The sequence below is a fragment of the Channa argus genome, chromosome 17 (genome assembly GCF_033026475.1).
Source record: "Channa argus isolate prfri chromosome 17, Channa argus male v1.0, whole genome shotgun sequence".
In the NCBI taxonomy this organism is placed as follows: Eukaryota; Metazoa; Chordata; class Actinopteri; order Anabantiformes; family Channidae; genus Channa; species Channa argus.
Window position 1 is genome coordinate 14,649,995 of NC_090213.1, and position 15,151 is coordinate 14,665,145.

Consider the following 15,151-nt stretch of genomic DNA (forward strand, 5'->3'; position numbering starts at 1 on the left):
TGTGTAAAGCCCTCAGCATAGCTCAACCAGCACCTGTGCGTGTACCACGCATGGCTCGGTCATGTACATTTGCAGCAAGTTGCTGGCAGATGCTCAGTGGAGCTCAATTATTTGTGAAAGGACTCTCCTAAAAGAGGTTGTCTCAGCTTTCTAGTCACCGTTTAAGCTGATTTGTATTTGTCCTCTAAAATACTACTTGATGTTAGAGCAGTTGTGTATCCCATGGGTCAGAGTTGAAGTTTTCTCTGAAGAATAGACTTTCAATGTATTGCACAGTGGTTATTGAATTACGTTATTATTATTGATGTATTTTTGCTAATATTACATTTATTTGTTAAATCATTCAAAGTAAAATAAACCTCATAAGTACAGGCTAACCAGCTGGCTACAAAGGTTAATCTTGTCACAAGTTCATTTGGTGCATTTGTGACTGTGATTTGGCTGTTTTTATGAGGATGTCAAATGACTTCCTTCTCCTGCTCCTCACATGATCACACACCATCTTTTCTTGTACTGTGATCAAACACATTTTTAAAACTAGCTGCATTATGTGCATTTTTTGACTTTGTCCTACAGCCTGTTAGAGCTATGTTGCACAGTATATACAATCAATTACCACCATTTATAATGCCACACTTTTTTAGTGTTTTGCAACAAAGTTTGCATATGCAAATAGGCTTCCATGTAGGGAGGCCAGATCCCTAGCAGAGCATGCTGTGTCCAAGTGCTCGTAGGAATTGGGAATATGCTGAGCCATCTGCAGTACCATGACTGCTCTACACAGGCAACAGCTTCCTTATCAAGTCGAGGGTGTCTCACACGAGCACACACCCAGCAAGTATGTGTGCACTCATGCATTGAAGGTAGGACATTGTCTTTTTGATACAAGCAAAAGCTCACAGAAATGAGATCATATCATAACTCTATTATTATAACTCTATTCTTTGTGTCATATTGGTTTGATAATGTTCACTTTGCTACGCATTATATCCAGAAGTCTTAAGTTCAACTCTAGGAGTACATCTATGCTTTAACTACAAATGGGAGATGGGATTGCTGAATGATAAAAATACCTTTTCTTTGTTTGCTCATGTCTCTATGGCAACACTGAAAAGACTCAGCAGCAGAAGGCTGCAGCACATTTAAGTGGTCAAAATTGATTGTCTTGATGCCAATCTTTTACTTACCATTTTTATGTCAGCATCAGCTAATATAAGAATAAATCACGACAACATTCCAGATAGCACATTTATCATGACCAGGTTTGGTAGTGTACAGTAGATTGTCAAAGCACAAAAAGTATTACCATTATCATCCAAGTATGTATAGATAGGCCTAGTATTTTTGTATGTTTAAAAAGATGTTTATCTCATTTTAATTATGCAATCTATCCCCGTGCTCACTATTTCTGGCTATCATATATAATTAATACACCAACTATATTCATGTATCTTTGGAGATCCACTGGTTTTTAGAACATATAATAGTTACTACAAAGACGTCCGTATTTATAAATACTGTATGCTTGATGAATATCAGTTCCAAAATTTTCAGTGGCCACCTCTTTGGCCATGCTGTGCTTGACTTGAAATGCAGCTTGCCTGGCGGATAATGATAGCAGAGGTAATGTATTCCACATGTATTAGGCCTACAATCTGAATTGTGATTTGCTTACCAAATATGGTTTCTAGTTAACTTGTGTAATGTTTGTTCACTGCTAAACACTGTGATGCAGACAGACAGATTAGAAATTTGTTTCCAATTTGGCTAAATTTATCCTTTTTATTTGTGATGGTGACATAATTTTTGAATCAATGTGTCATAAATAGAGATTATATATGCTGCTTAATCACTGAGCAACTAAACAGAGACTTGATCTTACACTGTGATTAACTCGTGAGAATGTATTTGGCTGATGAGGCTATATAGAGCACACTGGCTGTCAATCAAAACTCCCATGTCCATTCTTTTAAGTTACATTAAGTTTATGTGTGGTCTATATGCTAGATCAGATGACATCATGGAAGGACAGTCTCTAAATAAGAGGCTTTCTTTGATATTAGTGGCGATAGTGCAATGTGATGAGTAAGAAAATACTATTATTAACAGAGGAACTGAAAAGCTTTCTTCCAGAGGTTAACAAAGTACCACAAAAGTATTAAATATTTTATATGAGAAACAGCTAATTACCTGACGTGGAATGGGTTTAAATTAATTCCAATTCTTTTTTCAAATCCTGGTGAAGACGGAAAAATAATCCCAACAGATTGATTTTATTTTATTTTATATTGAACTGTATAAATTAACAGGAGCAGTGGGGATTCATTCAGTTTAATGGAGGCTAAACATATTTTCTAGTTTAATTCTGAAATTCATCCAAAATAGAGACAAGGACAGGAAAGAGAGAGAGAGAGAGAGAGAGAGCGAGAGAGAGCGAGAGAGAGAGAGAGAGAGAGAGAGAGAGAGAGGGAGAGAGAGAAAGAGAGAGAGACAGCCTAAGAGGGTGTGACCTTAATCCCACAGTGGGAAAGAAAGAAACCTACATACACACAGAGAGACACACATCTGGTTCATCCAGTTTATTGTTTTGGTCTCACAAATAGGCTACAGTTGGAAGTTGTTGGAAAATGGAATGTGTAATACACACAGTTGTGTATTACCTAGTAAGTTAAGTGACCAGTCCAGTTGGTTGATAAGTTACCAGGGTGCGGTTCTTTGTTTTGCCTTATTCTAAAACTCATACATGAGTCATTAACTTTTTCAGTGTCATCAACTTTTTTTTGTAGTTGTGGAAATGTATCTAATGAGTGAGTGAAACCATGATCATTTCTACTTTGAGATTGTACTTTTACTATATAGCTGTAAATTTGCACAGGGAAATGTTTAATGACACAGAGATATCTGATAACAAGGCGAACATCACCACATACTGCACAGTCATTCAGAACGCTGCATGGCACCTCCAAACCTGTGCACAAGCCACTACATGTTACACCAGCCTGTCTGGAAAAGACATAGTGTCCTGATCCTAATAAAGGTGGCAATAGCACCATAGAGACTAAACTGACACCCCAGCTCTGGGTTCTGTCCAAAAAGCCTGTTGCAAAGGCTTTGCTTTCTGTCCCACCTGATAAAAATAAACAATACCCAGGAGGTTGTAGGAAAATGTTACAAGCATGTCTACCCAACCTACCTACCTGCTCTAAATGTTAATGTCTCAAACATTAGGCTGCTTTAAAACACATAGTGGGTATACGGTGGGTGTTAATGTACATGCTCAATTTTTAGATATGCACATCAGTATAAATAGTTACGTTTGACTAATTTCCTAGACTAGAAAGTTGTAATTTGGAAAATGATGTGCACTGCCCTCGTGTGGCTATATCAGTATGAGTTAGTTATGGGATAGTTTAAGTTACTCTCTGCAGAAGGGCGCGGGAATGGATGCAGAAGGCCGAGGGTTCGAATCCCAAGCCACCAAGGGCACCACCTTTGTGCCCCCAAGCCCGGTTAAAAAAACTGGAGCGTAAGAAAAATCATTTGCAGATCAGGCGACCCCTCAAGTGACAGATCTCTCGCTCTCTCTCACTGTAGGTGTGGGCGTGAGCCAGCCCACGTCTGTTCCCCACCTCCCACAGCCTAGAAAAATGGTGTCTGGACTGGAGCGCAAGGGTGACCCACATCCTAGTAAACCCCCCCCCAACGCATCACAATACGTCAGACTCTAAAATGAGAACCGACAAAAGACCTACATGATTTCCAAATACATATTCAAATGCTCTGCTCTATTACTTTAAATGTGCTTCCTCGCGTTAGGGGACGTGGGCGCTTCCTCTGGATTTCCAAATGTCTCATTTTATTCTCTCAGTCAGAGTCAGCCTCTAACTAAAGCTAGATCCACGTCTTATTCCATAGATGGGTTCATTTTGGGGGGCGCATTTGTATATTTAATTATAAATAAGTTTAGTCCATCTAATCGCTAGTATAGTATTTGTCAATATTGTAAACCCCTGCAGGCACATATTAATCCCTGTAAGGGCAACTTTGACAACATTTTGATATGTGTTGCGAGCGAAAACCCCTACGACAGATGGTACGGTCCACTCCCTGCCCTTAGCCGTTGTTGTATCCTTTGCTACTGAACGGATTTGTCGCGATATAAACTAGCTACACGCTGGCATCCAAGCCACGAAAAGATGCTCATTCAAGGCATTAAACCAATAAAACAAACAGCAAGAAGTCTGGAAAAAGTTTGCCCAACTGTGCACAAAGTTTGATAGACTACGACCCAAATAACTTGCCCACAGTTTCGAGTGTTTTAGCATTGTTTTATCTCCCCACTATTGCCATTGGACGCGTTTCCCCCCTTTTGGAGCAGCCCAGTCTGATGAATTCACCGAAAAAAGACGGAGATGATGATGTGCCCGTCAAAGACCCGGTAAAATACGGCGAATTGGTCATTTTGGGGTAAGTCTCTTGAAACCTACAGCCATAGTAAAATTGTGTGGGATGGAGAAATGCTCCAGGGGCAAATTAACGTTAAATATGTATCGGCACAACAATTAAACCAACAGAGGACGTGGGACTTCAGGCTTAATCCACTGCTTTTACAAAACATATCACTCCTATAGTCGTTTTTCGGATAGGAAATCTATGATGGTAACATATCTTAGCTCATTTTTTATGTATGGTACATTACTGTCGTTAACCACCAGCCTGTGACAGTGTAGTAATGTACAAAGTAACTTTATGTTTCAAATAAAAAGATATTTTCAGAATCTATGCCAGCATATTCTTTTGGCATCATGTATGGTTCGTTTTATTGTAAGATGTGCAACATCTGTTATAGCCATAGTACATAGGGCTACTACGGATGTAGCCTCGATTTCATCAATGGTTGTAGTGGGTTAAGCAGCGCTGGATGGCTCAGGCTGAAAATCCCAATGATGTCATACTATGCTGGATCTATGATTGCTAAAAGTAGGACTGAGGGTTATATCATTGTGTAAAAAATACATGCATCTTGCTCATATTATTTTGTGATAAAGCCTCTTTCGTGTCTTATTACTAAGTAAAAACATATCGCAACCAGATGACCATCAAAGCCAAGGAAGGAGGAGGAGGAGAAAAGCCCTTCTACATCACCAGCAGCTCTCACACACACACACAAGCACACATTAGGCAGGATGTGCTGACAGCCACCAGCTTCCTTAGCATTCCCACCCCTACAGCTCCACACTGTGCAGTGTCTGCAGGGATCACAAATGTCACAGCACACACATACTTGCATAGTCATATCCAGGCATACAGAGGCCTCCAGCTCTTGCAGAGCTTCCTGTCTATGCCAAAGATAACTGACCTAATGGCCTATCTCTTCCCCTCCAGCTAAACATGGAGTGAGGAGCTGTAGCCCGCCTGTATCAGAATGCTGATTAGTCACCTTCCTCATCATTTGGCTCTTCGAACACAGGAGTCCTTCACATCCTCTGATCAGAACTAGGAAATCACATTTAGTTTATGCTAAAGCTTTTGGCCTTGCAAAGTACACACAAGTCTGCTCTATGATGTGCACTGTAACACCTTGTGTGACACTTTAAAGGTAGAAAATGCATTTGTATTAGCTTAAGTTAAAACTGTAATAATTGAGGTTTGGTTGAATCTTCCCTAGCCAGAGTTCGGGACAAGCAGGTCATTTGACAGTAGGTGTCAGCATTTTGGTTTTGCATGGAACTGTGTGATATTGGAAAAATAGATATTGCTACTATTGCCATAAAGGTGTCCTTTGTTATTGCTGTTATTATGTTATGTGTCAAATTTGACAGTTTGTTAAAAATGTCACAGTCTGTGTGCACTAGTAGGAAATACACTATTATTTTTAATATCCTGTTTCTGGATCAGTGATATTTATCATCATTCAGACCATCTGTACCCATGCATACAGCAGGTAACTTAGACAGCAGACAACTGGATGTTCTTTCTACCGCTTCCTGTCAGACATCATATTTTTCTGGCTTGTTTTGTGCAAGTGTCGTTTGAGTTTGCATCTGTCAGCCTTGATGATCACATGCTGTGTGGTCAATGCCTGCTTCACTGCAGGCCATGTGATCTTTGCAGTGGCTGCCTGCCATCACTCATTACCTTAGTTAGCCAGGACACCATGTACTGTGCTGGTCTTGCCTAGCAGCCCCGCTCAATTCACTTCTACCTCTAACTCCCACTTGCATAACTATTTAAACACCCTCTTGTCCTGTCGGTTTATCTGTGCCACACCTTTTTATCTCACCTTTAACCCCTCCTTAACACTTGCCTCTGTCCATTCTCTGCCAGCCACCCTGTGTTTTGCTGAGTGTGGATTTTTACAGAAGCCGGCTTCCTCTGTGACATGCCCTCAACGAAAATAAACCCTGTGTTGGGGGGCAGAAGGAGTGAATATTTAATATTGTGCCTTATGATGCGTACAAACTGTGTGGATGCTGGCCAGGACGGCCCAGCAAATCACATCTCATAAAACTGCTTTTCCAGTGGCCTTTCCCTGTGGACCTCTGCTTTGAGTTGTCTTTCTCTGCTTTTCTGTCCTCTGCTCCTTGCTCTTTGCTTAATTTCATTCCTTTAGCTTAAAATTTCTGTCTTTTAATATGATAGTTTCTGGCTGCTTTTCTGTTTCTGTCAAGGTGCTGGCCACCTTTTCACTTTCTCTCTAAGCTGATTTGCTCTCCTGTTCCCTCTTCTCAGTGGCCTCATTTCATATCTCCTACCTTTAAACTGAACCCCTTAATGCTCTGTCCTTGTTTGTCTTCTTTGTCTGACCCAGTCCCCCTCTTGTTTGATGGAGCTCAGTTTGAAGTGACAAGCAGGGCAAGTAGCACTGAGTCATCCTCTGTGATTCAACTTCACATTTAAAATAAATACCACAAGTAAACGTGGGTCAGTAAAAGGTTTTTCCAGGTGACATAAATACCATCAGAAGTTTCTTTTGCTATTTTTGTGGAGGTTAGCTGTTTTATTTTTCTGCTTTTAGACTTTGCGCAAAGTGTCATTGTCAAATATTTTTAATAGAAAACAGCTCAAGTCTGCATGAAAAAAGTAGTTCATTAGAATTAGTATCTACATTTTACTGGAATAACCATTGCGCAAATAGTATTGTTTTTATTTCATTTATTATTTTTATTTCAATTTATGTTGACTCCTCTAGCTGGGTTTTTCCTTAATTAATGATCAGTGGTTTGTACTTGTACTTGTTTATTGTCTTGGTTTGGTCAAGGTTTTTTCTTTTCTTTTCTACTTTTCTTGTGGAGAGCGGTTGTAACAAGGCAACACAATTCGCCCATAGGATCAATAAAGTTGTTTGAATCTTCAATCATCTTGAATCTTGAGTTGTTTGTAGAATATGAGTTGTCCTGAGATTCATGGACGTTTTGCTCACTGGGTACGTATTGTTAACAAACTGTCCCAGTTTGATAATTATGTAAACTTTATTGTTGATAACAAGAATTATGCAGCTCATGTTTATTCTGTGTAATGTATCTTGAAATAATGCTATTAAAGGATTAAAGTAAAAATCTACCCAAAATTAATCAAATAAGATATAGTTTATTAAAACAGAATGTCCTACAAAAATGCATGCTAAGTCCACATTTGACAAATTTCTGGATATATATGGATATATTTTTATATCAAATAATTCAAATGAATCAACTTGTTTCCATTTATAGAAATATCAGTTTCTGTCTACCTGTACATTCAGTTTGAAGAACTGCCCAAGGATCTTTCCATAAAGTACTTTTTTAGGGGTAAATGAGACTTCACTCAAAATACTTTAATTTCTGAACTAACAATAGACAGAATAGATACAACAAATTAATTAAATGAAGTTACTAAACAACGACTATATTTTACATTCAAAAAATTTAAATTTGTGCTTCATCAAAATCCCAGCTTTTAAACACTTGGCCAAAGCAGAACATAGGAATGTTCAGAATGGGGATCCAAAAACCTTTTTTCTTTTTCATTTACAGTTACAGTGTGCATCTTAGGCTAGCACTCATGTGAGGAATCAGTCCCCTCTGCTCTCCCTGTCCCTGCTCTGAACTATCCAAATATCCACTTTCCTGAGTTTCCTCCAAATAGTGTATAACAATGACCATACACCTTTGCCTTCAAGCCAGCACACTCCCCTCTGTGTGAATTCAAACTGTAAAAATGATGTTGGACAACTTTAAAAAAAAAAAAAAAAAAACTTACACCAGGTAGGAGTTTACATTTCATGTCAAATTTATTTCAAACATGACAACTGGATGCTTCTTTTCCGAAAATCTTTTTAGTGATTGATTATAAAACTGTCAACAATTTTATTATTTACCAGTCTAAATGGTTATGTCTCCTCCTGTAAACAAGCACAAACCTTCAAAATAGTATTCAGGATCCTAACTAGTGTGTTTCATATTGGCAGGATGAAAATGGGAAAAAGACGTTAGTTAGCCAGTGAGCTCCTCTTCAGTAAGCCTTAGCCTCAAGTACAGATTGACTAAGTGTGATCAGGTGCTACTTGTCCTTTTCAGTGGGGTTCAGCAGTTTAATATAAATCACAAGTGGCCTGAGTGTGCTGCTTTAAGCTTTTTCAAAAGAATCTGCAATGATATACTGCAGCTGCAAAGATGTACAGAATCAATGGAGCTTGGAGTCTAATTGCAGGAATTTCAGCAGACATCTTGGCAGCATCCACAGCATTTTATTTATAGCTTCAGATTTCCCACAAGTGGTGAGAGATTATAAATACAGTATGCAAACAAGATAACAGTGTTTTATCTCACCATTAGGATTCCACTTAAGATGAACCGAAGTTTACATGAGTGAAGCTGTTTACAGTACGTGTCCAGTGGGATACCTTGTTTTATTGTGTACTTATTTTTGTTTGTCTTTCTGCAGGTACAATGGCTCCCTTCCAAGTGGAGACCGCGGGCGCAGAAAGAGCCGCTTTGCTCTGTACCGAAGGGCCAAGGCCAACGGTGTCAAACCCAGCGCTGTGCACATCCTCAACACACCCCAGGACAGTAAGGTGTGTGTGGCCTCTGGTTTATAAATGTGTAACATTAGTTTCCTTTCTGTGAAACTCTGTTGTCTTTTATAAATGGGCCAAAGGAAGGATGAACAAACGTGAAGATGTGTGTGTGTGTGTGTGTGTGTGTGTGTGCGCACAATAAATTTAAGTAAATGAACTGATTGCCAACAAAATTAAAGACTAATACAGAAGATGTGTACATCAACTCAACCTTCTTGTTGTTCATATTGCAGGCTGTACACAGCAGGGGGCAGCACAGCATCTCCTTCACTCTGTCCCGTAATCAGACAGTGGTGGTGGAGTACTGCCATGACAACAACACAGACATGTTCCAGGTAACACACCAAGGAAATCAACACAGAAGGGTCAAGTTTGGATCCTCATGGATCCTCAGATTTAATAAAGGCTGATTTTACATCAAACATAAGCCCAGATTTTTGATCATTAGCAATTTTCTCCCCTGCTGTTATATAATATCTTCAAAGGAATAGCTGCTGTCGGTAGACTATTTTGGTTCATAACTGTCACCATTGGGAAATTCACCAAGAACGTCTATTTTTAATCATAATGTTCTGCTCTTAAAATAGTGTCACATCTTTATTTTATTTACAGTAAAGCATAAAAATGTCTTTCGAATGGTTTGTTTGAAATGTTCTTCAACTATAAAAACCACAGTCATGTGGAAATCATGTCTAAATCTAACACTTGAACTTTGTTTTGATAAATGATATCCAGAAATCAGCAGTAGTCTGTGTAGTATAAAAAACCTTGAAATGTCCTTTGCAGATTGGACGCTCAACAGAAAGCCCCATTGACTTTGTGGTGACAGACACCTCTGGAGGGGGGAAGGAAGGAGAGGACCCCGCTATTGCTCCCAGCACCATATCACGTTTTGCTTGCAGAGTGGTGTGTGAGCGTAACCCTCCCTACACAGCACGCATTTACGCTGCAGGTTTTGACTCCTCCAAAAATATTTTTCTTGGGGTAGGTCATTAAATAATCTAAAAGTTTTTTGGAATCAGAAAGTAATTTAAAATATCTATAAACCTCATCAACAGGGATAAATGCTGCTAAAATAATGGCTATTTATTTGGTTACATATACAAGCATATTTGTCCATAAATGGACTGTGACACAGTTTTCGTAATTTTGAGTCTGTATGTCACCAAATTGGATCTGAAATGAAACTCAAGATTTACATAAAGTGTAGACTGTTGGCTTTAATTAAAACGTTTGAAATTATTGGATGTTTATGACTTACACAGAAACACAAATTTTCAGGGCTTTTTCTTCACCAGGGAAACAACCACCCAGTTGTTTTCTGTTGTCTTATGGGCATTTTCACAATAAGGAGTGGAACGTTCTGCAATGACCTAGACAGTCACCTAAACATGAGCCGGGGTCCAGACTACAAGTAGTCAGTGTCATACGTTGTCTTGTCCAAATGCATTTGAGCACCTAAAAATCGAATTATTGATTTTGACCAAACCCTTAAAACTGACAGTCAACACTTGAAGCACATCTTGGCTGTTTCATTTAATATGTGTTGTGGTGGCACACGATGCCAAAATATTTCATATATTTCACTGTCCAAATATATAAGGGCCTAAATGTATTCCTTTATGTCTACTACCACAGGAGAAAGCAACCAAATGGAAAAACCCAGATGGCCATATGGATGGCCTGACCACTAATGGGGTGCTGGTAATGCACCCTGAGGGGTTCCCAGAGAACCCCAAGCAGGGACTGTGGAGGGAAATCTCAGTCTGCGGGGATGTCTACGCCCTGCGAGAGACACGCTCTGGACCAAGCCGTGGTAAACTGGTAAGTCACGCCTGGTATCGTTTTCCCATGTTGCTTATGAGTGTGGGGTTTTATGAGATTTATTTGTTTTGTGTCTATTGTTTGATTATAAGAATGTCTGTCTCTGTGTGTCACTTTGTGCAGGCAGAGGGTGAGAGCAGTGCACTACGTGACGGCTCCCTGGTTGACCTGTGTGGTGCCACCCTGCTTTGGCGTACGGGCGAGGGGCTCATGCGAGCCCCCACCCTCCGTCACCTGGAGGCACTTCGCCAGGAGCTTAATGCATCCCGCCCCCAGTGTCCTGTAGGCCTCAGCACACTGGCCTTCCCCAGCCTGCCACGCAGCCACAGGTAGGGGCCCCAGTGACAGTCATGCTAGTCACTCTGTGTTTTAAAAACTTTATTCTAATTACTGACCCTGTGTTAATGTGTTTGTTCAGCCTTGAAGAACGTCAGCCCTGGGTCTACCTCGCCTGTGGCCACGTTCATGGACGACATGACTGGGGCCAGAGATCTGAGGGAGAGGAGGAACCGGCAGAGGGTGAGGGCTCCACAACCCGCAGAGAATGTCCCTTGTGCAGGAGCGTGGGTCCCTACGTCCCACTGTGGCTGGGCTGTGAGCCTGCTGTGTACCTTGATGCCGGAGCTCCTACTCATGCATTTGTGCCATGCGGCCATGTCTGCTCAGAGAGGACAGCCAGATACTGGGCCGAGACCCCGCTGCCCCATGGGACCCATGCTTTCAGACCCATCTGCCCCTTCTGCTCCACTGCCCTCAGCTCCCCTGGCTGGACTCGGCTGATCTTCCAGGGCCCTATCGACTAGATGCTACAACACAGCAATTACTCTCTCACTAACAATACCTGAGCTTCATTCAAGTTGCAAACATTGACAAGAATCTAAAGGTATTTACATAGTTTGATTAATGTAATTTTCAGGTTATTAAAACGTGTGTTATTAAAACACTGTCCAATGCTGTTGCTGAATGTAGCTGAGGGCTGAGGATTCCTTCCCTTGTTTATCCTTTAGTGCTCGCTGATTATTGTAAAGTCAGGAGGATAGGAGATTAAAACATGACAGAGTAGTCAGGAGATTTCTAAGCCAACATTTTATATATACACAGGAGATTAATTGTAGCTCCTTGACATATCACAGACTTCCAAAAATTCTATACTTGGTCATTTGACATATTTACAGCCATAATTAAAACATTTGTTGTCTAGTTATCTGTTTCAGAAACCATGTAGAAAACGACGGCGTTTTTCAAAAGAAAGGATCTTTTTACCTGTCGGTGGTCTTTGTGCTGGTCATATAGTGTAACATCAATTCTGAAAAGTCTGTCTCCGTTGATTGATGTGTAGCACTTCTCATTCTGCACTTATATGCCACCACTTCACATCAGGTCTCTTCATAGATTTACATTTTGATTTCCCTGATTTCCTTCCTGAGCAAACACCTGATTATATTTATAGCTGTGCTCCCAGCAGGCTGTATTAACTACTTATGGTGAATGTGCGAGGTTACATGGTGAGATCAGACTTGTGCTTCCATTCCTAGCGATGCAGGAACAGAAAAGTGTTAAGCCACTGTTAAAATCAGGGCGTTTTGAGTATATGCAGTTTTCATTAGTTCACGTCCCATATCTTTTAGTCCAGAATCTATGCAGTGAGATCCAGTAAATGAGACTCCTTGTGTCCTATTAGACCAGAGTAAAACCCAGCAGATGAATAGCACTGAGGTTTCAGAGGGAATACAACAATATCTATGAGGCCAGATCTTATCCTGATTATCAAGCAGACAGAGGATAAACAAGGGCCGGAAATAAAACTGGTAAAAATCAACTTCACAACTCTCCAAAGCAATAATGGCACTCTCATAAATAAGCTAGATGTTGTTGCTATGTTTAGCCAAGTGTTAGGTCAGTGATCACTTTAAACATGGCTAAAATTGTTTCCAGGTAAAGGGCTCAACCAGAGGCGTATTCAATATAAAATGTTCCTAGATGGTCTTAGACCAATGATGTAAAGTATGTGTGATGTAAACCAAAGCACTAGAATTCAAAGTTGAAGAACTGAACAACACCGTATAAATCCTATATTTAAATAATCATTTTAGACTAAGATGCTGACAGAAATCAGCAGAGATAAGAGAACATATTGCATTACTGCGTTAATTTGAACACACTTCTGGTTACTCAATTATGCTAAACAGGGTCTGTGTTAATACAGTGGAGTGTCAAAAAGATTTAACGTTGCATAACCTCAAAAGTAAACTTTTTTGTGTTTCGAAAAAATTATTTTGTTAGGAAATGGGGAGGGGTTTATTTGGGGAAGCGGGAGGAGTTCTTTTAGATGTTCAGTGTTTAAAAAAAAACTATTTTTCTAACTGATAATTGGGTTTAGTTAACTGTGTTTATTCAGTATAAGCAAAATCTGGATGTTTCTGAATATTATTGTGTGGTAGATGTAGGAGAGCTTGTGAGTGAGAAAACATTGCCAACACTGTGTCCAACAAACACACTTAACACACTGCTACCGTAAAACATTGCCCAGACAATGAATGTAGCCAAATACTCAGGCTATATTTAGCCTTCCCTGGTGCTCATATTGAATGGTCTATATTGTGATACTATTTTTGTAACTAAATATTATGGTGTGGCTTGGTGAACTAGCTTGAAAAGTCTGATAATTTCAATAATAGCCTCAAGTATGAAAGATTTATAATTGATAGTACCACTCACATGGAAATCGTGTCTAGCTTGCATGTGCTCAGCGTAGACTACAAAACACTTACTCAAAAATTTGCACGGTGGATTGCCAACCTGTTATTCATGCTGAGAGCGCTTGCCGCAGACCAAAATGTCTTCCGAGTCCTCAGCTGGAGCATTTCTGTCTTTTGTTGGAAGACCTATTGAAGAAAAAAAAAAATCCTAATACTTGATAGATGCTTGACATTGACGTGAATGAGACCTATCAAATTCCCCTTTGTACTGCTATGCTAATATTTTCCACCAAACCAATTCATGAAGAAAGATGTCTACATCACCTATTTGCATTTTATATTTAGACTCTTTAAGATTTAATGCTAATGAAAGGCAGCATGCTGCTTTCAGAAAGCTCTAATATCCATTTGAAGCTCCCTAGAGTGTGGTTGAAAGTTGATGTAGTGTTGATAATTACTGTACAGTAGCTCAGGATTAGTGAATTCAGATTCACAGCTGGTAAGCAGAGCCATCTGGTATGAGACACTTCCACTCACATGTCTTTGTGACTGCAAACACTCACAAAAAGAGATCAAGTGTAGGAATAATTCTCTGATGTTTACAGAAGGCACGCACACAGTGGGGTAGATCACCACAGGTCTAGGATCAGTCACATACGGGTCTTACTATAGGGGGAACAGGCATAAACTGACTATGAAAACACTTCGTTCAGCTGCCCTTTACTAAGCACGCCGAACCCAGTTAATTACGTTTTTTTTTTAAGATGAATATACAACAAATAATGTAACACCATTGGCATGTGGATTGAAGAACCATTACAGTATCCTCACTTGCTTCTATTTTCAGACCTGACATATTTATTTGTTTTCAGTTTGTCTTTTATTTAAACCCTCTTTGGGTTATAAGTAGGTGTTCAGATGCAATTTCCTTTTTATTATAGATTTTAGTTTTGGTGAAAATTCAGACGCAGCATCTCTTTTAGAGTGGCATCAGGTTGTTCAGTGCCACCAGTAACATCATTAGCTCTTCCCTAACTTCGATTTTTATTACATGTATCAGCTCCTTCTTTATAGATAGCAAAACCTCAAACTCCTCAACTTATAAGCTCATCTTATTATAGGTGAGTGAGTAGCTGAAACATATTAAACAGCGTAAAACCTCACACTTAATAATGCATTCCTTTAAAAGACATCTGTGTTATGTACAGCTGTTTTGTATTATTTTATATCATATTCTTCTGTAATTGTCAGGTGCACAGACAATCGCTATATACATGTCAATAAACCTGTTAAAACATTACATTGTGTCACTTTTTCTGGATATGTTGTCACTGTGAATTGTTTTCCCTTTATGCTAAAAAGAAATGCTGTTGATAACCATAAAGACAAAAATGTATTTATCACACAGAACACTGCTCTTTGTACTGCAGTAGCAACAAAGCAAAGTACACTGTTCATCCAGCAGAGGGTGGTCTCTACCAACTGTGGAACTGACAGCAAGCTGCATACTCCATGATGAGATTACTCTTAAGTTGCATCACCTCTTTAAAATAATCAAACATTTTAATGA

At 39.6% G+C, this 15,151-nt stretch overlaps 1 protein-coding gene across 2 annotated transcripts; it reads left to right on the plus strand.

The window, feature by feature from the left end:
* Positions 1–896: 896 nt before the first annotated feature.
* LOC137102033 (E3 ubiquitin-protein ligase pellino homolog 2) lies at positions 897–14,881 on the plus strand. Of its 2 annotated transcripts, none has more exons than XM_067481055.1 (7): positions 897–4,467; positions 8,926–9,055; positions 9,292–9,393; positions 9,845–9,964; positions 10,697–10,882; positions 11,006–11,211; positions 11,301–14,881. In XM_067481055.1, exons 1-7 carry the CDS (start codon positions 4,388–4,390, stop codon positions 11,683–11,685), a joined length of 1,209 nt encoding a protein of 402 aa, XP_067337156.1. In that variant the 5' UTR covers positions 897–4,387; the 3' UTR covers positions 11,686–14,881. The 2 variants fall into 2 exon arrangements, with proteins under 2 accessions (XP_067337156.1, XP_067337155.1); XM_067481054.1 differs by having other exon boundaries at positions 898–4,467; positions 9,845–10,042.
* Positions 14,882–15,151: the final 270 nt, after the last annotated feature.

Excerpts from the sequence above, each read along its gene's own strand:
- LOC137102033 (XM_067481054.1), top strand. The coding sequence starts at position 4,388 with ATGAATTCACCGAAAAAAGACGGAGATGATGATGTGCCCGTCAAAGAC. Across the intron at positions 9,394-9,844 it reads ACAACACAGACATGTTCCAG|ATTGGACGCTCAACAGAAAG; the intron begins GTAACACACCAA and ends TGTCCTTTGCAG. Across the intron at positions 10,043-10,696 it reads CCAAAAATATTTTTCTTGGG|GAGAAAGCAACCAAATGGAA; the intron begins GTAGGTCATTAA and ends CTACTACCACAG.